At 46.5% G+C, this 23,127-nt stretch overlaps 3 protein-coding genes across 14 annotated transcripts in view; 1 reads left to right on the top strand and 2 right to left on the bottom strand.

Annotated features, from left to right (window-relative positions):
* Positions 1-23,127, top strand: part of dad1 (defender against cell death 1) — a 120,358-nt gene that overhangs the window by 7,373 nt on the left and 89,858 nt on the right. The gene's annotated exons all lie outside the window — the stretch shown is intronic.
* Positions 752-21,839, bottom strand: rem2 (RAS (RAD and GEM)-like GTP binding 2). 2 transcript variants are annotated; one of them, XM_052088787.1, is made up of 5 exons: positions 21,718-21,839; positions 13,219-13,555; positions 11,059-11,132; positions 4,074-4,251; positions 752-2,953 (listed from the first exon to the last, which is right to left on the bottom strand). In XM_052088787.1, exons 1-5 carry the CDS (start codon positions 21,718-21,720, stop codon positions 2,631-2,633), a joined length of 915 nt encoding a protein of 304 aa, XP_051944747.1. In that variant the 5' UTR covers positions 21,721-21,839; the 3' UTR covers positions 752-2,630. The 2 variants fall into 2 exon arrangements, with proteins under 2 accessions (XP_051944747.1, XP_051944746.1); XM_052088786.1 differs by lacking the exon at positions 21,718-21,839 and adding an exon at positions 15,083-15,529.
* Positions 21,146-23,127, bottom strand: part of carmil3 (capping protein regulator and myosin 1 linker 3) — a 49,375-nt gene continuing 47,393 nt past the window's right edge. For all 11 annotated transcript variants that reach the window (XM_052088744.1, XM_052088745.1, XM_052088741.1 and 8 more), the window contains one exon: positions 21,146-21,839. In XM_052088744.1, the coding sequence (XP_051944704.1) occupies positions 21,815-21,839 (25 nt within the window). In that variant the 3' untranslated portion in view covers positions 21,146-21,814. The remainder of the gene's footprint in view (positions 21,840-23,127) is intronic.

The raw sequence follows: 23,127 nt of genomic DNA, 5'->3' as shown, positions 1-23,127 counted from the left end.
ATGAAATGTTCACCGTCTCGCAAACGCAGCACGCAACATCATCATCGAATGGCCTTCGTTACGCCGAGACCCCCCCCCGCCCAAATTGGCACCACGGTGGTGGTGTATTCTAGTGTAGTCAGCAGCTCTTGTACAGCTCATTGGTTATGCAAAAAATAAATCACTGAAAATAGTCCTCCTTTGGTTGCAAGTGAGAAATCATTCAAAAAGCATTCAGTGGCAAACAATTGAGGCTTTTCATCTTTTAAGCAGTGCCCCCCGCCCCGAAATGTCATTTTCATCCAGAAATTAGAGTGTACATCCCCACTGAATGAGTCAGAGACAAAGAGAGAGACCGGCAGGAGTGCTGCCACAGCGTGAGTGAACCGGCGTCGCAAAATGAAATTGGATCAGATTGTTTGTGGAATCAAATCCAACCTTAAAAAACACACACACACACACACATCCGGTCTTCTTTCTCCTTCTCCCCTCATCATCAAACCAGTTAAACAGAAGAAGGTCAACGTGAATACGTATAGAGAAGACTCCAGATTCCAACGGACTTCGGGACTCGCGGTCGCCTAGACAACCGTATCCAAGCAACCGTTACTCCTCATAGCATTTCGCTAACCTCTTTTCTCTCTCTTTTCAAAGTCCCCGTCTCTTTGCCAGTTTTTCTTCCTCTCAAGGGTGTTCTCGTGGATCCCCTCGATAGTAATTGAAACCGAGCTTTTGCTATTCAGACTTCTGACCTGCTAGGTTGCAGGAGGGATTTAATTTTTTTTTTAAGTGTCCCAATACCTTATAGGTATCAAGGTCGAGTTACAGTGAGCTCAAGTGTACCTTTTTGCGACTGCCTTTACTGTGTACTTTGTTTTAAATCCAATCGCAAAGTCCTTCTCGGTAGATTACGATTAGCAGTGCAGTGACAATGTGTCCCTGATTCCAAGTTGGACTCCCGAGCCTCCAGTTGCTCCAAACCATCCATTAAGTGCAATATCTTTGAATCTGCACAGGAATGAGATCGCTTCTTCTAAGCTTTGGCCCGCAGAAGACGGCTCCTCTGCGGTCGATGTGAAAGGATTTCTCTTTTTGTGTTCTGAAACCCATGCTGGATGTGAATTTCCATCCGTGGGGTCCGACAAAGTTCACCGCTGGAGAATCGAGCGGAGTAGATGTGATGAGAGCGTCGCAAAGGAGAAAACAAGAGCAACACTGGGACGTCAAAGCAAAGTTTATTCAGTGGAAAGCCATGTGAGTGCTTAGTCGAGTGTGAGTTCTCATTTCCAGAACGTCCTCGTCTGCTCACCTGCGACGCTGCCCCCCTCCCCACAGTGTTCAGCCTGAGCAGACATCACAATAATGCCAGCGGATGGAGCGAGAAACATGACAGAAATGAAACGTCGACAGGGAGTTCGGATCTGTTCTTTTTTTTTTTTCTTCTTTTCTGTGATCGAGCTAAATGTTCCGAGTGACCTTTGACCCCAAAGCTCACTATTATTCCTTCCCGAAAAGCCTTCTTGACTCCGCTTGTTGCAGTAAAGGGTTCTCGGTGCTGATTTGCTTATGATGCAATCAGCAATCATATGGCTTGGGCAACCATGAGAGATAAACACTCAGGAAGAGAAAGAGAGGATGTCGAGAGGGGCGGGGGGAAAAAAATGCATCAACGGCTAAGGAGGTGAAATAAAGGGTCTTGCTTTTGCGATAGTTTTACTAGCTAGATTGTGCGTTACCCTATTGGCCAGCGAGGTCCAGTCCAACCCATCAACCTCCAGGGCCGGCCGTCTACTGGGCATGCTCTATAACAAGATTCACAAAACGTTGACGTGAGCTCGCTAATCAGTCTGCATCGTCGGTGTGTGCTACTTGAGTGTGTCTCTTTGTGACCCCCCCCCCTCCCCATTCTTCCTCCCATATGTCCTTTTCGTGTTCTTCCATTGGCATCTCCCAACAGGTAGAAAGAGCAGGTGGGATGTGGCAGTGGTTGATTTAGTTCCATCCTTCATCAGATCGAAAAAGGTCGGGAGAGGAGAAGTGCCGCGTATTAAAAACAACAAAGACTGTGGCTGCACTCCTCAAGAAAAGAACAAAAAGTCATCACGCCGGAGGTACTTCACCACTCGTCTTCAATCCCTGATTATTTGCAAACAAATACACGGTCGCGCTCTGAAAGAGATCCAGTCAACTGAATTTAAAAAAAAAACAAAAGAGAAAATATCGGCTTCAAAATGTCCACTCCTGAGGTGAAAAACGAAATGTGCTATTTTTCTTGAGGTCAAAATGAATCCCGACGGTTGTTATTGTTTGGATCTGAACTCATTCCACCGTGTTCCCTTTTCTGATTCGGGGGTTTTGTGTGCGAAAGTTCAAGGTTACGTGAAATCGATCCAGCCGGCTACGTACTCTTTTGTACCCCCCCCCCCCCCCACCCCCCTTCAGCACGCGGGGCCACAAAGCTTCAGCCTGAGAGAGCACGTGCAGCCATTTGCGTCTTTTCTATCTCCCTGTCGTTCCTGCTCCTGTGTATCTTCTTCCAGTTCACATTTCACACCTCCCCCTCCGGCATGACTGCTGTGCGTGCGTGTGTGTGCGTGTACATATATAAACGTGTTGAAGTGTGTCTTGAGCCGCTCTCCTCGTCTGTCTTGTCACAGTGCGCTGAGGTCGTGGCAGGAGCGAGACTTCTGGCGAAAGATCTTGCTGCCCCGGTGGCGGCTCATCTCCCGATAGCGTCCTCTGTCACGCTCTCGCCCGTAAGAGCGCGGCACGAGGCCCGCCAGAAACCGCTTGGCCCGACTGGTCAAGCTTTCCCGGCGGCCCGAAGCGGGATCGCCGTCCTCCCAGGCGGGTCCGACGCAGTCGCCCCTGGCGGCCCGGACGGCCGCCTCCAGCAGCTCGTTGGTGCCGTGTTCCAGTGAGGCCGAGAGCTCCAGGTAGTGGCAGTCGAACATCATGGCGCTGGATTGGGCCTCTGATGCAAAAAGAGGGGTGGTGATTTCTCGTGGATATTTTGCACAAAGTGTCAGGCGCATTTAAATATTATAAACACATCCTAGTCAAAATTCACGACTTTTTTTTCCGTTTGAGGGGAAAAAAAAGACCTCTGCAAAGGATTACAGGCTACTCATGGAGCTCATTAATGTGGTTCACAAATCTTTTTTTAATTTTTCATTTTTTTTTATGATCACTTCATTTCCTTGACAATCATCAATCTCGAAGATGTGGAATTTCCTCCGAGCCACGTTACGCCTATTGGACACGGCATAATAAGACTTTATATGGGGCCAGGCAGATATTAAATGGACACTTGGTTTTCCCGAAAAGAATTACAATCGCATGCCACTCTGGTGACTCCAAGTGTTAAAGACAAGAGATGAAATAAAAATTACTGAGAGATGGAATCTGTAACCATCAGACTTCTTTATTGTCTCTATTTAAAACGAGAGATCCATCCATTAAGGACATCTCCGATGCACACTGGATAGCATCATTTCATTTTGACCACGGGGAGGCGGTAATTGTGTTAGACGGAAACGGAGACAAAGACAGATAGGAAAGAGCGGGGGCAATTGTGTTTCTGCCTTTAGCTGTGGTAAGGTGCGGGGGGGGGGGGGGGGGGGGGTCCAGGGAGGAAAAAAAAAATGAGCTCTTTTTTTAGTGACAACGAGTGACATTGTAGGTTTCCTTTAATTTAAGTAAAACAATATTAGCCTGTATGTGCTCTGGTATGGAGTCGTGTGTGTGTGTGTGTGTGTAAATCTACTTATCTATCGATACAGTATGTATGCACATCCATCGATACGTATAACACTCAGTTTGCAGCAGTAGTTTTGTGCATATGTTGTTGATTTAGGAAATCCAAAGATCCATGTTCTATCTAGCCTCCTAGAATACCAGTATCTGCTGTAACAAAATAAAAACAAACAAAACATGTGCTATACGTAGAGAAAAAAAACGACAAAGCGTGAGCCGCCTGGCCGAGGCGAGATAGCACACTCGACCATGGCTGGATAATGGCTTTTCGTGGGAGGGCTGGGGGTGATGCAGTTTGTGTGCATGTGGACGCGAGCGTTTCCATCGGCCGTACCTACCCTCGGTGCTGATTTCACGAGAGCGAACAAGGTCGCTCTTGTTGCCCACGAGGATGATTGGCGTGTGAGGTTGGGACTCCCTGAGGAGTAGGCGGAGCTGCGCGGTGCGATGGAAACTTCGCCTGTCAGTCACGGAGAAGACCAGGATGCACACGTCGCACCGCAGAGTGCACAGGTCCTGTGAAAACGCACAGCAGCAGGAAAGATGAGCACGACACACGTAAAAAGGCAGGAAGCTGTGGCAGATGGATATGGGCAGAATATTACTTGGCTAAGACGGTCGGTAGAAAATCTCGCCAAAGCAATCAATCGAAGTGGAAATGTGTCCTTGCTCCGTTAGAACTCGGTCACCGAAAGGTGGTGGGTGGCGCTGAAGTTTATATAGCTGTCTTACGATATGCTCAACTTGTTTCCATGCATGTCACGCTCCATTTTGATTCGCTTGACCCTTTTAGCAGTGAACGCTAACATGCCGCCGTGTTTTCCTGTCACAGAGGTTCAATTAGCCAGAGTGGTTGGAGCAGAAAGAGCAACCTGTGCTTGCTCAGGGCCATTTTTCTTGTTTTCTGGCCCCGAATCGATCAGCTACTGTATGTCGACGTAGATCAGTGGGCCGCCTTCATAAAATGGCTCATGTTAGTGTTGGTGTCTTGGAGCGGCAACGCCAAGGGGCCATCACTCCAAGTGGGGGTATGCAAATATACAGATTTTTATATCATCAAATACATCAGAACAGATTTTAAAATAAGAGGCTTCCATCGCATGACAAGGACAAAACTGTCACGTGGGTGGATACTGCTCTTCAAGTAAAGCTGGTCATCTTGAGTGAAGAGCAAACTATTTCCTCCAAATGACAAGCACAATGCACCACATCCATAATGACGATTTTTTTTTTTAATGCACGGTGCAAGTCAAACATGAGGTGGAGTCTCACTGTGTGGAGGCCGCAGTTACAATCATACGTTTTGCGCCGTTGTGGGTGTGAACACAACTGACTTGATTCCTCCTCAAACAAAGTGGCTCCTCGATCTGCGTTAAAAATGCCATTGGGAAAAATGCTGTTTTTAAATGACCTTAATAAATCAAAAAAAGAGGCCAATGAATGAATGCTACAAAGAGAGCAGATGAATTCTTGACTGGAAATGCCGATGTTGGCCAAAGCTAAGCAATCCTTATTTGGGTCAGCAACAAATCTTACACCTTCCAGACCCATCCGGCCATCTGTTTTCCTGACTTGTCCTCATTAGGATGACGGGTGAGCTGGAGCGTAACCCAGCTGACTTGGGGGTTTACACAGGCAACTCGGGACTGGTCTCCAGACGACTACAATGTTCATGGAGACAAATCACTATTCACAGACACACACACACACATCTTGAAAATTGGAAGAAAGATAGGCGGAAGGAAGTAGACATGCTAACCATTACCACGCTGCCCTTCGTTCAGGGCGACCACATGTACAAATCACGGAATTGTCCTACAAATTGGGAAAATCAAAATGGGAATAAAAATTATATCGAATCTCATCTTTTTACTTCTATAAATCCAATTCATCCAAACAAATGTCTCATCCTTGGCGGTGAAAATGGAATCTCCTTTTGAGCGCTTTGCTTTGGACCGCATCTTGACTGTGTGTGCTGTTTGTGTGTGAGCGCGTAACTGCCCTTGCCCTACATCCATCGTCCCCAAGGTAAACGATTGCCCTCAGGGAGCTCGAGTCGCCTGAAAAATTCACCATCTCCCAAATGGCCCAGGAGTATCAGATCAGACCTCGGAGCAGGATATTTGTGGGGAGTGTCTTGGTGATCTGTTTGCTGGAGCACAAGAAAGGAAACGAGGAGCAAACAGGAGGGGGGGGGGGGGGACGCCAGCCCTCTGTCATGATCTCAATGAAGAAGGAAGAAGAATGAAAACAAGCTCAGCAAAGGGAACGACACAGAGATGAATCGCTGTGCATCCCCCCCCCCCCCCCCTCCGTCTCCCCAATGGAGTTCTGCATCGGAAAGCGAGTAAATGCAATCATGGGCAGAGTAACTCAGGTCAGTGCCAACCTTTGGCATTTTTTTCCTTTCTTTTAATAAAACCGCTTCGCTCTGTTCACCAAGAGAACGCCATCTGTCATCCATGACTCCCCCGTGCAGAACCAGCTCACAGACAGGAAGGAAAAAAAAAACAAACACCAATGCATACACCATAACAAGCACGACACATGATAGGGTGGATCACACGACGGCTATTTTTTTTTTTGTCCACATATTTGGTTTATGTGGGGGGAAACAGAGTCGAGACTAAACTCTCCCTCTTGGGATTATAAGTGTAAGCGCAAAAACGACCATGGTAAGTAATGCGTTTTTTATCGGGAAAAAAAACGACCATGTATAGACAGGCGTTTTTAGCCGAAAAAAACGACCATGTATAGAAAGGCATTTTTAGCCATGTATAGTAAGGCATTTAGCCGAAAAAAAACACCATGTATAGTAAGGCATTTTTAGCCGAAAAAAACGACCATGGATAATAAGGCGTTTTTAGCCGAAAAAACGACCACGTATAGTAAGGCGTTTTTAGCCGAAAAAACGACCACGTATAGTAAGGCGTTTTTACCCGAAAACCCCCCCACCATGTATAGTAAGGCATTTTTAGCCGAAAAAACGACCATGTATAGTAAGGCGTTTTTACCCGAAAAAAACCACCATGTATAGTAAGGCATTTTTACCCGAAAAAAACCACCATGTATAGTAAGGCATTTTTACCCGAAAAAACGACCATGGATAGTAAGGCGTTTTTACCCGAAAAAACCACCATGTATAGTAGGGCATTTTTAGCCGAAAAAAACGACGTGTATAGTAAGGCGTTTTTAGCCGAAAAAAAAACACCATGGATAGTAAGGCGTTTTTACCCGAAAAAAACCCACCATGTATAGTAAGGCATTTTTAGCCGAAAAAAACGACCGTGTATAGTAAGGCGTTTTTACCCGAAAAAACCACCATGTATAGTAAGGCATTTTTAGCCGAAAAAAACGACGTGTATAGTAAGGCGTTTTTAGCCGAAAAAAAACACCATGGATAGTAAGGCGTTTTTACCCGAAAAAAAAAACACCATGTATAGTAAGGCATTTTTAGCCGAAAAAAACGACCGTGTATAGTCAGGCGTTTTTTATCGAAAACAACTTTTAGGACTTTTGTGGTTATTTGCTTTGCCCCAATGCTGGCTAGCTAGACAGAGTGATGATGTTGTTATGATGGACAATCCCCCAAAATGGCCTCTTTCTTTTTCATTTGTGTTGTTGATCTTGTGCAGAAATAGTTGTGGGCTTCCAGCGCAAAGATAAATGTTGTCGTCATGGAAGGCTCACATTGGAAGTCAGACAGGACAATCTGTTCTAAGCAGTGGAAAATGGTTCGGAGAATTGCTCAATTTCTGCTGCGGGTGTCGAAAAGAAACATTCAGAAGGATTGAGCTCAACTCTGTTAATATTCTAGTACATATAATCCGACTATTTTTTAAACCCCCCCCCCTTACCCCCAAAAATATCTTCATATTCTGATATTCAGACAGATGTCAAGGCGAGCAGCATCAATGATGTCAGTGTGGGGGAAAAAAAGGCCGCCTCTTGAAACTCGAGGTTACTCCAATGTTTCCATTTTTCTAAACTCGAAGGAGGACGCTCTTCTGATTGCTGCTTCAAAGGGGGACTGTCAAATGCGTGGGAATCATTTCGTTTCCCATTCGGGACAAATAACAGGCTTTCTTTCTTTTCTTGGAAACAATCAAGCGATCCGTCCCCTAGTCACAAGCACCCACCAGCCAAACGCGAACTTGAATTGAGGACAATGACTCACTTATCAGACATCAATTGCACGACGTGCAACTCCTCCTTGAGACCAACTATGATTCCGCTATTTTTAGAGGTGGCAGTTTCCCCCGTGTGTGCGCTTCATACCATTCCCCGTCTATACTATGCACAACTGAAACCGATGCCCACGACTGACGCAACAAGTCAATCATCTTGAAGGTTTTTACATGGAGACCGAAGCTCCGATGCGTACGTCCAACATGCAAAGCGGGACGCTGACGATGTGGCTTCGAACCACTTTTGCACTTGCTGCCTTTGGGATCTCTCTGCATGTCACCGAGTCATTCACAGGGAAATCAAATAAGCAAAGTCGTGAAAGATGCTCCATAAGACTACGGGGGAGGAAAATGGCAAAAGTGAGATCGGGAGTGAGGACAACCCCGATTGTGTGGAAATGCAAATGAAGCGCTTGCTCTCTCCACACGGCTGAGATCTCGTCATAGGGTGACAAGTCGAAGAATGCTGAGTTCATATCTCCTTCTTTTTCTCTGCCTTGTTTACTGCTGCAGAGAAAACGCCCCCCCCCCTACCCCTCCGAGGGAGGAGACTACTCGAGGCCATCTGGCCGGCACTGACTCATCACCTGCCCCCCCTCCATCTGCCTGCGCTTATTCGTAAATCCCCACCACCATCAAAAATGCTGACTGACCTTCGTTTTCATTGTTGGAAGAGATCCAAGGGGATTTCAATTCCATTTACGAGTTTTCCATTTCATTCGGGGTCACGGGTGAGCCGGAGCCTATCCCGCTTTCTTGGGCGGCACTCGTTCGCGGTGCATTTATATATACGAACGACGATTCAGACTCATATTCACACCGGCGGACGAGTTTCGGCCTTCGGTATTGAACTAGCAAGCGTGTTTCTAAATGTCGACCAAAGTCTGAGCGTTTGGCCGCGAAGAGAAAAATGGGAATAGTGGAAATATTTGAAGTGATGAGGTGTAACCATTTCAGGGGATGAGGGCGAGGAACCGACAAGGGTGGATTTTAGTTCAGAACAAGTCAGTCAAGGCTGGAAGATACAAAACCTCCTCAAAAAGAAGCTCATCGCCAAAGCTCCCTCGACATTTAAAATGCACAATTCGTCCAGGCCTTGAGTGGTAAAACAAACACAAATGTACTCAAGCGGCAATGAACTCCCTCCAAATTCAGTCCCTCCCCCCGGACCCACCGTGACTGTCTTCAACACGCTGCACATTCTACCCCGTAAGGGACGAGCATTTGTTTTCCGCTCTTCTCACCCTTTGCTGCAAATCAGCATCACTGCCGTGCATTTCTCGGGCTTTACCTTTCGCTTGGCGTGAGGCAGTATTGGTATCTGAATCCATCACATCAAAACAGAGGACGTCCGATACGGGAATACATCCAGGACGACGTGAAGCGGAAATGAGAGCCCGATGTAGGACACATGCGGGCAAGGACCCTTCTGGTCTTCGGCGACCTCAATTTCTCTCATGGTCCTTTACATAATTGACTGCTAATGTTCTCTTTTAGCGAACGACATCACATAAGTCAAATTCATCACCACGCGACAGACATTATCGGCCGGCTGGGTCAAGACCAGGCCCCAGGGTTTCTATTTTCAATATCAAAGATGCAGGGCGTCTGGTCCGCCCCCGTTCTCGCGTGCGCCGATGTCTTTCTAACACGCGGTGTCGACACAGCGCTGTGAAGCGTTTCGCTGCGTTGATGGCCTTTTCGTGTGTCAATCAGTGCAATCCAAGAAAGCACTTGAAGGAACAATCGCACGGGGGGGTGGGTAGGGGGGTTCTAACAGCTTGCCAGAAGCTCTCTTCACAGTTTGCATGGCAAGAAAAGGTGCTGCTCACATTGGCCCGGGAAAAAATGTCCGGACTTTTTCGTTTGAGGGCCGCATACAGAAAAATGGAATGATGAAAGGGCCACTTGAAAAGGCTGCTTCCACTTTTTGAAACGCGCTAAAGTTGGTCAAAAAAGCAGTTTAGGTCTTGTTTGTATAAGTCTGGTTCATTTCAACAGTTTTTTGTTAAAGGTGTTAATAGGTTTCCAAGTTTTTTTGGGGGGGGGGGGGCGTGGGGCAAGGCCACGTCATATGTCGTGCAGCGGTGGAGAATCCGCCTGCACACGGCCCTCGGTTTGGGATTTGGGATTATACGCGTACATGCTGTTCATCCAAAACAAACGAAGGACATATGAGCATGCACTGGTGGATTACCATTCGGTCCTTTGCCCCCACCCCTCTCCCTCCCCAACTGATGACGGCTCTGGCCTTCTGCTGGCCCGCTCCTGCGCAGGCTCCAAGCCTTCATCCCCTCGCCTCACCTCAACACGCACGGAATAAGCGACGCGATCAATGCTCCAGGAAGAGTTGAGAGCAGAAAAATGATAGCGGCGCGAAGCTGCAAGGCCGCGTGAGGGGAATCGCTCGACTCGGATGGGACGGCCACAACAAGAAGGAAACGTCAAAACAATTAGAGAGAGAAGGAGGCGACGCTCCAAGGCCAAGCCGGCGCGCTCTCACTTGAGTTCTCAAAGATGAGCGTGAATCATTTCAACTCGAGGTGGGAACCCCTGAGGGCCACGGTGGACAGCTGGACTAGGTTAAATCCAGACTTAAGTCCTTTCCAATTAAATAAATAGGCAGTGATTACATCATGCTGTCAAAAAATATATCACACGCATCAAATTCTTCCACATCTTTTGTACGGTTTGCATTCTAGCTATCATATTTTCAAGACCATAAGGCACACTTAAGTCTTCAGTTTGCTTCCAAATGGCCGGGGTGGGAGGGGCTAATAATGCGAAGCACCTTATCTCACCACCGAGTCCTAAATTTCTCAATGTTGTCGTGTGACTTGGATGAGCGCTCGGCTCGGCTGACTGATGCTGTGCCGACAAGCTGCTTACAGAGAAAAAAGGCAGACGTTAAAAGGGGGGGGAGGGTGCGCGTGAAAGAAGACGCTAAACCACACCCCCTAAACCTAAAGGCTAACCTTTCCCACCCTTTTATGCTGCTGTTTATTTAATACCGCTGTCCCTGCTAAACAAGGAACCACAAAGTCCAGTTAGCGAGGCCAAAGGGGGCAAGGACTAAGTGTTGTGAGGCGCCGCGACTCGCGACTGACAACGGGAAGCCGAAAAAACGATCACTCACCTGTTTCCAATTGTCAAAAACGACGATTTTGCTGTCCTCGTCATCAATCGTGACCGTGCACTCGTAGCCCTCGCCTGCAAGCAAGTAGTCAAACGGGCACAGTGAATATTCATCGCGTGAGACGTCGGTATAGAAATTAGATGCGGCAAAAACAAAGAGGAAAGACACCTGAACCGGAATCAAATGTCAACTGTCTCATCTGCTCTCCCAAAAACATTTTTCAGGCTACATTAACATTTCAGAAAATGCCAATCAAAGTTGTCGAAATTTTCTACATTTGGCAGCCAGCGAGTGTGGTGATGGTGTGAATGCGTGTGGAGGGTGCGTGCCATCAGATTTTTTTTTTCAAACGTGTGAAATAATATTTAGCCTGCGACCGGTTAGGCTAGTGGGCGATCCTTTGCCAGTCAGTCACTTTCTTTTCCCGTTTCAGCTCTGACTGTTGTGTAATTTGCTTTTATTTCTGCACCAAGGCTACGACGCCCGTTATCGAGCAAACTACGAGCTTCCACGAATGATTACACGTTTAAAAATATTACATTAAAGCCCAAAGCCACCGCAAAGACCGGAAAAGCTTCCGATCAATGACTCACTTATTTTAGCCGCACATAGCCTGAGCCCGTCTTGCACTGCCAATCACTTGATCGGACCATGTTTTGATTCATTCATTCATTCATCTTCCGAACCGCTTGATCCTCACTAGGGTCGCGGGGGGTGCTGGAGCCTATCCCAGCTGTCTCCGGGCAGTAGGCGGGGGACACCCTGAATCGGTTGCCAGCCAATCACAGGGCACACAGAGACGAACAACCATCCATGCTCACACTCACACCTAGGGACAATTTAGAGTGTTTAATCAGCCTGCCATGCATGTTTTTGGAATGTGGGAGTAAACCGGAGCACCCGGAGAAAACCCACGCAGGCCCGGGGAGAACATGCAAACTCCACACAGGGAGGCCGGAACTGGAATCGAACCCAGTACCTCTGCACTGTGAAGCCGATGTGCTAACCACTGGACTACCGGTCCGCCGGACCATGTTTTGATTGCAAAAAAAAAAAGTATGCATCCACTGATGAAACTGATATCGTGGCACCGCGATCATCGCAACGTGCCAATTAAGTCCTGTACAGTTTTTTTGGGAGGGGGGTTGGATGCTCAGAGGAGGGCGAAGCAGCCCAACGCACATTTTGCCAATACGCAATAAACGGTCTGCACAGATGAAGCCGACATCTGTCCAGTGAGCAATCACAAAAGTCACCAAGCAGCCAAGAGTGAGAATTTTTTTGTTGTTGTTGTTGTTTCTGCTGCGAGTCTGAGCACTGCGCAGAAGTGAAGATGCAACTCATGGGCAGCGGCGGAGGGATTCAATAAACGGGTGATTGAGGACTGATGATTAACATTACAGTTTGACAGGCAGTTCTATTGACTAATTGAGGTCACAGGAGCAGGAGGAAGAGGTGGAAGGGTGTGTGTGGGGGGGGGGGGGATTTAGCTTCATGGAAATTTAGCACTAAATAATCGAGGTTGCGGCCCGGTAGTCCAGTGGTTAGCATGTCGGCTTCACAGTGCAGAGGTACTGGGTTCGATTCCAGCTCCGGCCTCCCTGTGTGGAGTTTGCATGTTCTCCCCGGGCCTGCGTGGGTTTTCTACGGGTACTCCGGTTTCCTCCCACATTCCAAAAACATGCATGGCAGGCTGATTGAACACTCAAAATTGTCCCTAGGTGTGAGTGTGAGTGTGAGTGTGAGTGTGAGTTGTTGTTCGTCTCTGTGTGCCCTGCAATTGGCTGGCAACCGATTCAGGGTGTCCCCCGCCTACTGCCCGGAGACAGCTGGGATAGGCTCCAGCACCCCCCGCGACCCTAGTGAGGATCAAGCGGTTAGGAAAATGAATGAATGAATGAATGAATGAATAATCGAGGTTGTCGCATCTCTCCCTACATGTTGTATAGAATCGACATACAAAAGGTTTCTCACTGCTTCGTTAGTTAGTTTCCAGTGCTAAAGGGGTGCGACTCATTGTAGCGTATATCCCCCGCCCGGGCGAAAAGTGCAATTTTCCGAGCAAATCCTCTCAAAAACACGATAGGAGACGCAACTGACGGGAGAACCGCCATGCCGTGTACTTCACACGCACTCAGCAACACACGTATGAGACATTACCGCACGCTTGGGTCTCGGAGTCTACGGAGAGCGATCTGTCCGACTGGCCGGCCAGCGACAAGGCCAGTGACGACTTGCCCACGCCGTTCTGTCCCAGGAGCACAATCTTCAGTGCCCCTCCCTGACTGTGGTAAGCGGACTGGCCGGCTGGCGTTTGACCCAACGATTCATCGCCGGGCAATGTTGTGTCGCCGATAGGCAAGCTGGCGGGTTCCTCCAATCCCGGGATCCAATCGCAGTCGTCGGACACGGCCTCTTCTCTCCGCAGCTGGTGCTTGACGGGAAGGGGTGTGCTTCCTCGTCGCAGGGGGGGTGCGGTGGTGAGAAACATACTGTACTAGATGGGTTAAAAAAAAAAAGATATGTAGATGAAAAACGAATGGCATTTTATCATATGCATTTGTGTGTGTGTGTGTGTGAGGACCCAAAGTAGCGTCGGACACTGTAGGAGCTGCTGAAAGAATGTCGATGTTAAACAACAGCAGGTTGATAAGGCGAGGAGAGATTAAGATAAGAAACAAATCCTGATGGACGCGCAAAAAAAAATAAAATGAAAAAAAGACAAAGGCGGGACAGAACAACAAGGGTGGTGCATGCCTAGAGATTGAAAAATCTAACATTATGTCCTTAAAAAAATTGTAATAATTAATTTATTTTTTAAAAAAGATGATAATGTGGTTCCAAATTACACCCGGCACACACAAGCACCTTGTGCAAGAGCCGCAGCCAGTCAGGCAATGGCGACGCTCATCGACATGAAGACAAAAATCAATTTTTGTCTTGCAGATCCCCACACATTTGCCTGCAGGCCACAGTTAAGTGCTTTAGTGACACGGAATTACAGCAAATGTGTATATTTATTCCCTTCACTTCTCCACAACAATATTCAATTAACACCTGCCTTACAAAGTGGGAACAAACCTCACAGAATCCACTCGCTTTAATGAACTGGGGGAACTTTGATTTTGTATTCGACGCAGGTATATCACAGTAAAAGATCGCAAAGCGTCAATGTCCAATTATAATATATAGATACTGTTGCTATACAAAAATGTATAAAATAATAGCACACGGTGGAGCATGTAATGTTCATATAAGTTATGCAATGTTAGTGCAGTACATTGCAATATAGTCCGGCACAGTGCGGTAATTTAGAAGATTGTGCGATGCTTTGTATTCGCAGAGTAGTAGTATTTTCTTTTCTTTTTTTTTTTTTTTTACACATGTAGAGGCTTACTCGGCGAGGTCAGTTCGGTTAATTGAAAGGTTTAATCAATTAAGCATGGCCTCCGTTGTCAGCAGGCTCAGGGGAGCCATACGTGCAGGCTGAGGTAACCCTGACCGCAGGCTGAGCCAGTTGTCAGGGGTTAATCTGCCTCTCTCTGCAGGCTGGAGAAAGAAAACTAGGCCAAACAACAGCGCGCGATGCAAATTTAATTCTCCAGCCGATGTTTTTCGTGCTTCTGCTCTTCAGCTGCATCTGGGTAAAAGGCAGACGTGCAGAGTCTTTTATAGGCTACGGAGGGGGACAAAATGCAGGATAAAATGGCATTGGTGATTTTTATTTTTTTTTCTTAGCGACGGTTTGCTATCGCATTTAAACAGTTGTCGTAAAATGACTAAAGAGTAAAAACTCATTCATGGAGAAGCATACTTTCCACATGCACTAACCTTAAGTGAGTCGGTCTTTTTTTTTACCACACCAAGACCGAGACAATGGCAGGTAAACAAAATAAACAGACAAAGAAGAAAAAAACCGCAAAAGAACGAATAGTTTGATACTAATCGAATATGTTGTTGTGTGCGCGCGTGTCCGAGGGGAGGTTATTGGGTGCTGTGTGGAAAACAGGAGGTGTCGCCTTACCTGGTCAGCCATGGTTTGCAACAATGATCTTTGGAGGGAACAAGTGCCGTAGTTACAACCTCGCGTGCGATGATCGCTTCAAGTCATCTGGCCTTTAAATGCGGTCCCGGGAACACGAGCACATCGGCGTCGGCACGCGCTGCAATAAAAAGACGCCCGGCGTCTCGTTGATCATGACGTCTTTTTCTTCGTTCTCCGGCGCGTAAAATCCGGCGGCGGATGGCAAGGCGCGGCGCGTGCAGACGTAGACGGGAAAGCTTGTAGTAGGCTGGACACCACCTGCTTCTGCGCGTGCAATTAGATGACGGAGAGGAGAGACGGCCATCGGCAATCCATCACATCTTCTCGTTGACCTTCTTTTAATGTGTCCCGGCGAGAAGGCGCGACTACGCTTCCCCTCCCCGCCCCTGCTCAGACTCTACCTGTCTTCCTCTCCCGCCTGCCCCCTTCCCTCCGCCAATCTCGCTCTCTCTCTTTGTTCCTTGGCATTACAACCAGCAGAGGGAGCCAAAGTGAACCCCAATCAGAGCAGGTTGAAACACGTGTGGCAAACAAATGAGGTCTTCTCTCTCCCTCAAAATGAGAGCAAGTCGCGACTTTTTCCAAGTCCACTTTCGGGTGGTAGAATCCGAGTGACTATCGCTTGAGCTGAACTACGTGTATGTCATGATCCATGTTTTGTTTTAAGTTCGCTTTCCTGTAATGCCCCCCACCCTCCCTCACCCCCACCCCTTTTCGTGCTCCTCGGTCTAGTCTTAAAAGTCCGCTAATTGTCAAGTCCAAATCGATTTTTAGCCAAACCAGTGTGAAACGGGAATGGCTCCTTGGTCGTCTGGCCCAGAGTTTTTCAACCCGTGTGCCGCGGGAAAATATCCAATTTGTATGCCTGTGCAGTCTTTGGCCCAGAAAGTAATCATGTAGTACCCTCCCGTACCGCTAGGGAGCAGCAACAGCTAGCCGATTGCCTTGTGTTTCGACGAGAGACAAGCGAATTTGTGACGCATGAATGCAGGGCGACGGCGAAACAATAAAAATGAAAGATGATAAAATACGGTTTTCTTTGTGTTCATTTGATTCCAATTTTAGCTGTTATAACGTCATTCTTCAATGTTAAAAACGGTTATAGTAACAATATAACACGTTAATTGTTAAAATAAGCGGGGGGGGGGGGGGGGTGTCACATTTTCAGCTCGTGGTGTGGTGTGAAAGAAGTGTGCCTTGGCTCAAAAAAGTTTGAAAAACACTGGTCTGACCAGTCCCAAAGAAAATAAAATCCGACAGGTTGAACCCACAGTTTCATATCAGATTTGGGCAGGGTGCGTCTGAGTCCGAACAGCTCCACATACACCGATCGTTGAGGACTGTTTGTGATGTCACACTATGCGACGCAAGACCAAATACGTGAGACCAGAGAGCGCTGATTGTGTGGATGAGAAAATAAATACATGAAGTCAAACTTTCATTGCATTCCACTCTTCATAGACAGCAGCTTAAATAAGACTCATTTCTGCTTGGTAAATAGACAGATGTCAGAACAATGAATCAAACAAATACATTTTGAAGCAAACAAGAAGCAAGCTTCTCACTACAACGGAACCACTTTTCATCATTAAGTTCTGCCGAGTGAAGCGTCTCGCGGCTGATTTTGGGTGAGAAGCGGGATCCGTCCTGAATTGGTCGTCTGCCAGTCGCAGTCTGTCAAGACTCAATAAAAATAGGAAGCCCACCTTCTCCCCAAACGGCTTGAGACGGGAGTTTGCTGCAAGCTATGTCGAAACACCTTTTTGGGGCGGGCCCCTGCGATTTATCACAGTGTTTCACGAGAGCAGCTCCTAAATCAGTCATTTCAAGCTGCGTGAATTAGATGTTACACCGCCACATCCACGAGGAATAAACAGCCACTTCTGTACCGCTCTCACGGCCAAGCAAATGTAATGTGAAAATAGAAATGTTGAGTGCCAAGGTACGAATTTGAAGAGAAAATGCGTATCGCGCGTACAATAACTAAAGAGTCAGCAACAGACCTTGATCCTAGTGCCAAAGAAATGAAGTATTGCTCCCTGAACAGCCATGACTTGCTATCCTATCTTGTATTACGGAAGCGAGCCAATCGTGGGTAGCTTCCTGTTGCGTCTCAAAGCAAAAGTGATTTAGAAAGCAGAAATTGACATCTAAAAGCTGATCATACTGAAGCAGGCAAGGGAAGCGTATCGGTGTGATTGACAGCTCCAGACAAACTGAGTTTCTGGCACAAAAACGATAACGCGCGGTCTAGCTCGGAGGCAAGCCAAAAGATTAGAAATGGAAGACGGATCTCAAGATGCATCTCAGCAGCCCACGGTGACATTTAATGACGTTTTGAGTTTGAAAATCGTTTCATGAATGTGACAGATTTCACAACAGAAGACGCAGGACAAACGGTTGAATGTTTCCCACTAATGGACTTATTTCGATAGCCGTCATCCTAATAGGGTTATTTCATGAAGCGTTCTTCATGAATGTGGAGATTTGCAGAAGCGCCCCGCATTCTACAAGAGCGATAATTTTGCATGTGTGAGTGGTAAACAGACAAAAGTCTTCCAAGCCTCCAGTGGTTGCACTGCAGTCACGCACGCGTCCATTTCTGAACCGACCGCAACGATAACCTGCGACGTCAAAGATCGACGACTAACAACAAATGCGGTCACATTACGAAAAAGGAAAAACAGACACAGAGGTCTTACGCTCACATGTTAACCCCAAACGTCCAACAGTTTGCGCTATGAAATAGACAATAAAATCGAATTATGATTGAATATGAACTGATTTAATAAACTTTTCAATTGACACATTAAACTCAGGACATATGAATGTCTGTTCACGAGAAGACGTGAGAAACACTTGAATAGATGTGAAATCTAGCCACGATTAAAGCTAATGATTTCCGATACTTATTGGTTGTCATTTGCCATTAAACAAATGAATAAACTGTTGAGATCCCATGTCAAAATGCTCCTGGTTTTCTGCCCGCCAATTCTGCTAGCTTGTCTGTTTCCTCAGCTGCCGAGGCGATTGTTGATACTCAAAATTTTCCTGAACTCATTCACTGCTGCGATTGATCATCTGATATCTAAGCGCCGTTGTTGTCGGACAATGCCGGAGCTTGGCACATTGTTCATAGCTTTCCTCTATTGTCTTCCTATTTTGTGTACCATTTTTTTTTTTTTAGGTACCGTTTTGTTTTTTCAGCCCTGCTGACTGTTTATTCGCCGTTTGTGTTTGTCCTGCGGCCATTTTGTTTGTTTGCCCGTGTGTTTGCTTGTTTTATAAAAAAAACGTCCCCGTGTTTGTGTTTGGTTGGTCATTCGGAAGAGAGTATATGCATTTTTCTGTTTAACAGAGGAGTTTTATATACTCACTCCGTGGTTATATGCATGATGATGGATATTGGAAAACGCAGTTGGGCAGAACGTGGTTGCAGAGGGAAAAGATAAGATATCCTTTATTTGTCCCACACTGGGGAAATTTACAACAAGACGGAATGAAGCAAAAAAAAAAACAAAAACTAAAAAGTATGTGACTGTGAATGAAAACATTGAATTTTCATCGAAATTGAACCGGCCATTTTCCCAGTAAACTGAAAACATTTACATTCTCGAGGAACACAGCAAGGAACAGAGGGAGGGAGACATGAACGGCGCACCCATGTCAAGAATTCAAATATGGATAATTATACAAATGATCATTGTTTTACCCCCCCCCCCCCCCCCCATTTTTTGTAATAATAAACGGGCATGATGTAAGAATGGTGACTCACACTCTGCAAAACACTGTGTAAATATAAAGTCCCCCCCTCCCACCCCCCTCACCCGCTATTTTTCAATGTGTCCTGACCTTTTCACTCCTGATTCGTCTCCGAAAAGAAGAATTGGAGGTTGTCACATATGTCAATGTGGGCTGTATTACGCCCATAGCTGAGAAGCGATGCCTCTGATCATGAACCTCATGTGCAGTGTGGAAAATGGATGGACGGATGGGTGCTTTATGCAGAAGCGTGCAGCTTACGCGGCCGTTCGTACATGATGAGGACCAAAGTCATGCAGTCCAAGGGCAAAATATAGAAAAAGAGCTCGGAAGGCTTTGGAGGCTCCCCCCGCAGCAAATCACCACCGTTTTTTTTTTTTTTTAATCTAAACACTTATGACAACGTTGTGAATGCATCTTCATTATATAAGGCTCCTTTTGGCTTTTGGGCACCTCAGGCAGCCATAGAGCCCCCCCGGGTGTGTGTTGTCTGCAAAATGTCTCATCTATCACACCCACTCAATCTCACTCTGACTCAAGCTTCTGCCCCACAACCTCACTATCATCGCTCAATCCAAGCACGCCTCCTCACATAGAAAAAGGCAAGGGGAGGGAGGGTGTTGGGGGGGGGGGGATAGTACTGAATAGGTAGCTTTTATGAATCGGAGAGGAGGAAATAAAATACATCTGCGTCAAGCAGCACCCGGAATGGAGCCGAAAGGATCTTGTCAAGAGTCTGCTGCTCGTTTGCGTCATCTCCCTCCCTTTTTAAGGGTGAATAAAGACACATAAGCTCTGCCTGGAAAGGGGAGGCCGGAACAGTTTTTGGCTTATTGCTTCACTTGAGGTTATAGAAGCAGCTTATGTGAAATGAGTGAAATGAGAGCAGCGATAAAGTTAAAAGAGGACATTTCTTTCCCTCAATTATACTTGACAGTCGTAAAATTAGACAAGCCAGCTCAATTTTTGATCTTGGAACATATCCATTTTTCTGCCGTCACAAAGACAATGATGCAAAAATTCCCTTAGTTACCTATAAGCTAACCCGATAACCCGGTAGTGTCGCTCAAACGGAAAACAAGAACGTTTATTTCAAAGTGCATCTGTTCTCACCTTTTCAATGATTCTTAAGAATGAGGGATTTTTATCTTTCATTCAGCACGAAAAGGCCCAAAGCTCTCTTGGTGTAGGTACGCCCTGAAGGTTGATCTCATGGACCCAGTGGGTCACGTTTCCCTCTCATCGTTGCGCCCTTTCACAATCCGGGCCCTTAACCAAAACACCTCACGCATATCAGCTTTCGACTTCGGTGAACCAGCAGGCTAAATTGACCTCATCCTTTATTCGCTATTATTTACCCATAGCTTTGAGTTTCTGTATCAGCGTTACGCCGCTACAAGCTTCCATTCCGAATTATTTCTTAACATTCCAAGCAGAAGTCTTGCTAAGGTCGCTCAGTGGCAACGTGGGGCTCATCTCAACTCACGACCACCCGGCCGGTGTTGACACAGCAGTCAAGTGGCTTACTGTGGAGCCATCTGCCAGCGCCGCGCTCACAAAATTGACACATCAGCACGCGCAATGACCAAACGCACACTTGTACAAGCGCAGACGTGGTGCGGAGATAAGAGAGCTTGTACAAATGTGCGCGCGCACTTGTCTTGTACACGTCAAGTGTGGAAAAAAAAATCCAGCATTGGATCAAGTGATAATTGTAAACCCGCAGCATGTCTCGCCTTTATCGAGTCACACAGTGGCACCTCTTAAAATGACGCACATTTTTCTGAAACCTTCGAGAACCTGATATTTTGTTGAGAATAAACAGGTGCTTGTTGAAACTCGAGAAGGTTTTGCTCCTTCTGTCCCGGTCCGGTTTCCTCCTCTGCTTACACCACAGGCACACGCTTAAGCTATCATCTTGCTCATTAGCGAGTCTCCTCGAGATCTGCTGGCCCCCAAGGCGACCATCTTCCAATGAGCTCAGCTGCGAACAAACTCAACAGACCACAATGGTCATGCACATTGCGCGTTTATTACAGAAGCGCATTCGCGCGAGAAGCACCGACACTCTGCTGCCCTCTGCTGTTCGAAAACAAGAACTGCGCTTCCAAATTTAAACGTTTCAGAAAGTGCTCACAGGAGGCACAGTGAGTGAATTATAGTGCCAGGTGCGAGTTACACGCGCGCGCACGCACGCACGCACGCGCACACGCACACAGGATTCAAGCCATAATTAGATGTCGAACAATGATGCAAATGAGAGTGATGAGAAACCTCACGTGTGTAAAGTAGTTTTTATTTACTCTTAACAGAAACATTTTTAGAAAAAAATACACCTTTTCCTTCTCGTAAAATCAGATTAAAACAATAAGCGATCTGACTTTCATACCTTCAGACATGGGATTGTTTAGCGCATTAAACACAATTCTCAATACTGTTCACATGTGACCGATGATAAATGATCACAAAAAAATGAAATAAAAATCATGATTGCTCACCAGTAGGTTTACCACAAAGGTTAGTGCAAATTGATATTAAATATGTACATCTCCATTTGAATAAATACAGTACCAACATAGGGTTTGTTTGTTTTTTAAAGCAGATTGTCAGTGAAGAACAGGCAGGGGACAAAAAAAAACAGGATACGTTGAAATAATTTTACCTTACTGCATCAAACAAGAGTTTTAGCAAATACGGGAGTCGCGTGGAACTATGCTGTACTGCCGTATGAACGGTGCAGTGAAAACGCTCCTTAACTAAAAACATCCGTTCTTAACTAAAAACCACACAACTACTTTGTCCATGCACACTCGGCAACAGATCATGACGTTAATTAAAACAAAGGTCAGTACCATTTAAAAGCTCGTCTCACTCCAGTCCTCTCTTTCCCAGTCTGGTTTCCCATGCAAAACTGGGCTGGTCCTGGTGTGATGTCATAGAGCATCGTGGTTACCATGGTGAGGACTCGCAGAACCTAAAACGCAAATACATGTTGTTGTTTTCTATGTACTGTCCTGTGGAACCCAAACAGAACAAATGAATACGTCGAATAAGCGTCTGCACCGTTGCCTGCCTGCAGTCACAGATAGACTTGAGAATAACCTTGAATGCACTGCACTTCATACCATCTAAACGACACCATACTCTCGACATCCGATGCATTTTTTTCTTTCTTCTAAAACTGATCACGTGCCACACAAAGCAGCATGTCATTTGCCTCAAGAAAGTTTCACATTGATGGTGATATTACAGAATTGCTCCAGTTTCCCCGCCGGTTGCGTCACATTTCCACAGTCATACGGTTGCTAGGCAGACTTAAATAGGGCACAATTACATTTCCAAATGCCCCTAAACGTGCACATTTCACCAAAAGAAATGGGAATCTCACGGAGGACAACAGATCACAGAAAAGAATAATGATACTATTGTGTTTCCCTTTTTTTGGGGGGGGGGGGGTGAACTATATCAGATTGACCGCATTTGGATCACAAACACGGATTGTGGTTGACCCGAGAGTTTCAAATCTGTTTCTCTCCTTTATTTAATTTGTTACTTGCTTCATATGGGCGGCCCGGTAGTCCAGTGGTTAGCACGTGGGCTTCACAGTGCAGAGGTACCGGGTTCGATTCCAGCTCCGACCTCCCTGTGTGGAGTTTGCATGTTCTCCCCGGGCCTGCGTGGGTTTTCTCCGGGTGCTCCGGTTTCCTCCCACATTCCAAAAATATGCATGGCAGGCTGATTGAACACTCTAAATTGTCCCTAGGTGTGAGTGTGAGTGCGAATGGTTGTTCGTCTCTGTGTGCCCTGCGATTGGCTGGCAACTGATTCAGGGTGTCCCCCGCCTACTGCCCGGAGACAGCTGGGATAGGCTCCAGCACCCCCCGCGACCCTAGTGAGGATCAAGCGGTTAGGAAGATGAATGAATGAATGAATGAACTTGCTTGATATCAACCACAGCTCAACCAGAGATGGCAACCGCGTGCAATCCACATTTGCGTAATGTTGCTTGATTTGCTTTTGTCACATCTTAACTTCTGCAACAGGCTTCATCAAACGCGACAGCAAAGCAATGACAAGTCATTACAAGAGAAGTTTGATGTTGGTCGCTCTCTCTCGCTCCGTCTTTTTTTCTTTTTTTTTTTGCATTACCCAATTGGCCAAACAAGAAACATCCACGTGATATTCCGTTTCCAGTACAAACATTGTCATACAGGAAACGCAACTTGACTGAGCATCACTTCAGGATGTTTCACGTGGTTCTT

Source organism: Hippocampus zosterae, chromosome 15, assembly GCF_025434085.1.
Source record: "Hippocampus zosterae strain Florida chromosome 15, ASM2543408v3, whole genome shotgun sequence".
NCBI classification, from domain to species: domain Eukaryota; kingdom Metazoa; phylum Chordata; class Actinopteri; order Syngnathiformes; family Syngnathidae; genus Hippocampus; species Hippocampus zosterae.
Note: the sequence above shows the minus strand (reverse complement) of the source record. Positions and strands in the feature narration are given on the sequence as shown.

Excerpts from the sequence above, each read along its gene's own strand:
- rem2 (XM_052088786.1), bottom strand. Across the intron at positions 11,133-13,218 it reads CTCCGAGACCCAAGCGTGCG|GCGAGGGCTACGAGTGCACG; the intron begins GTAATGTCTCAT and ends ACTTGCTTGCAG. Across the intron at positions 4,252-11,058 it reads TTTTTGACAATTGGAAACAG|GACCTGTGCACTCTGCGGTG; the intron begins GTGAGTGATCGT and ends GCGTTTTCACAG.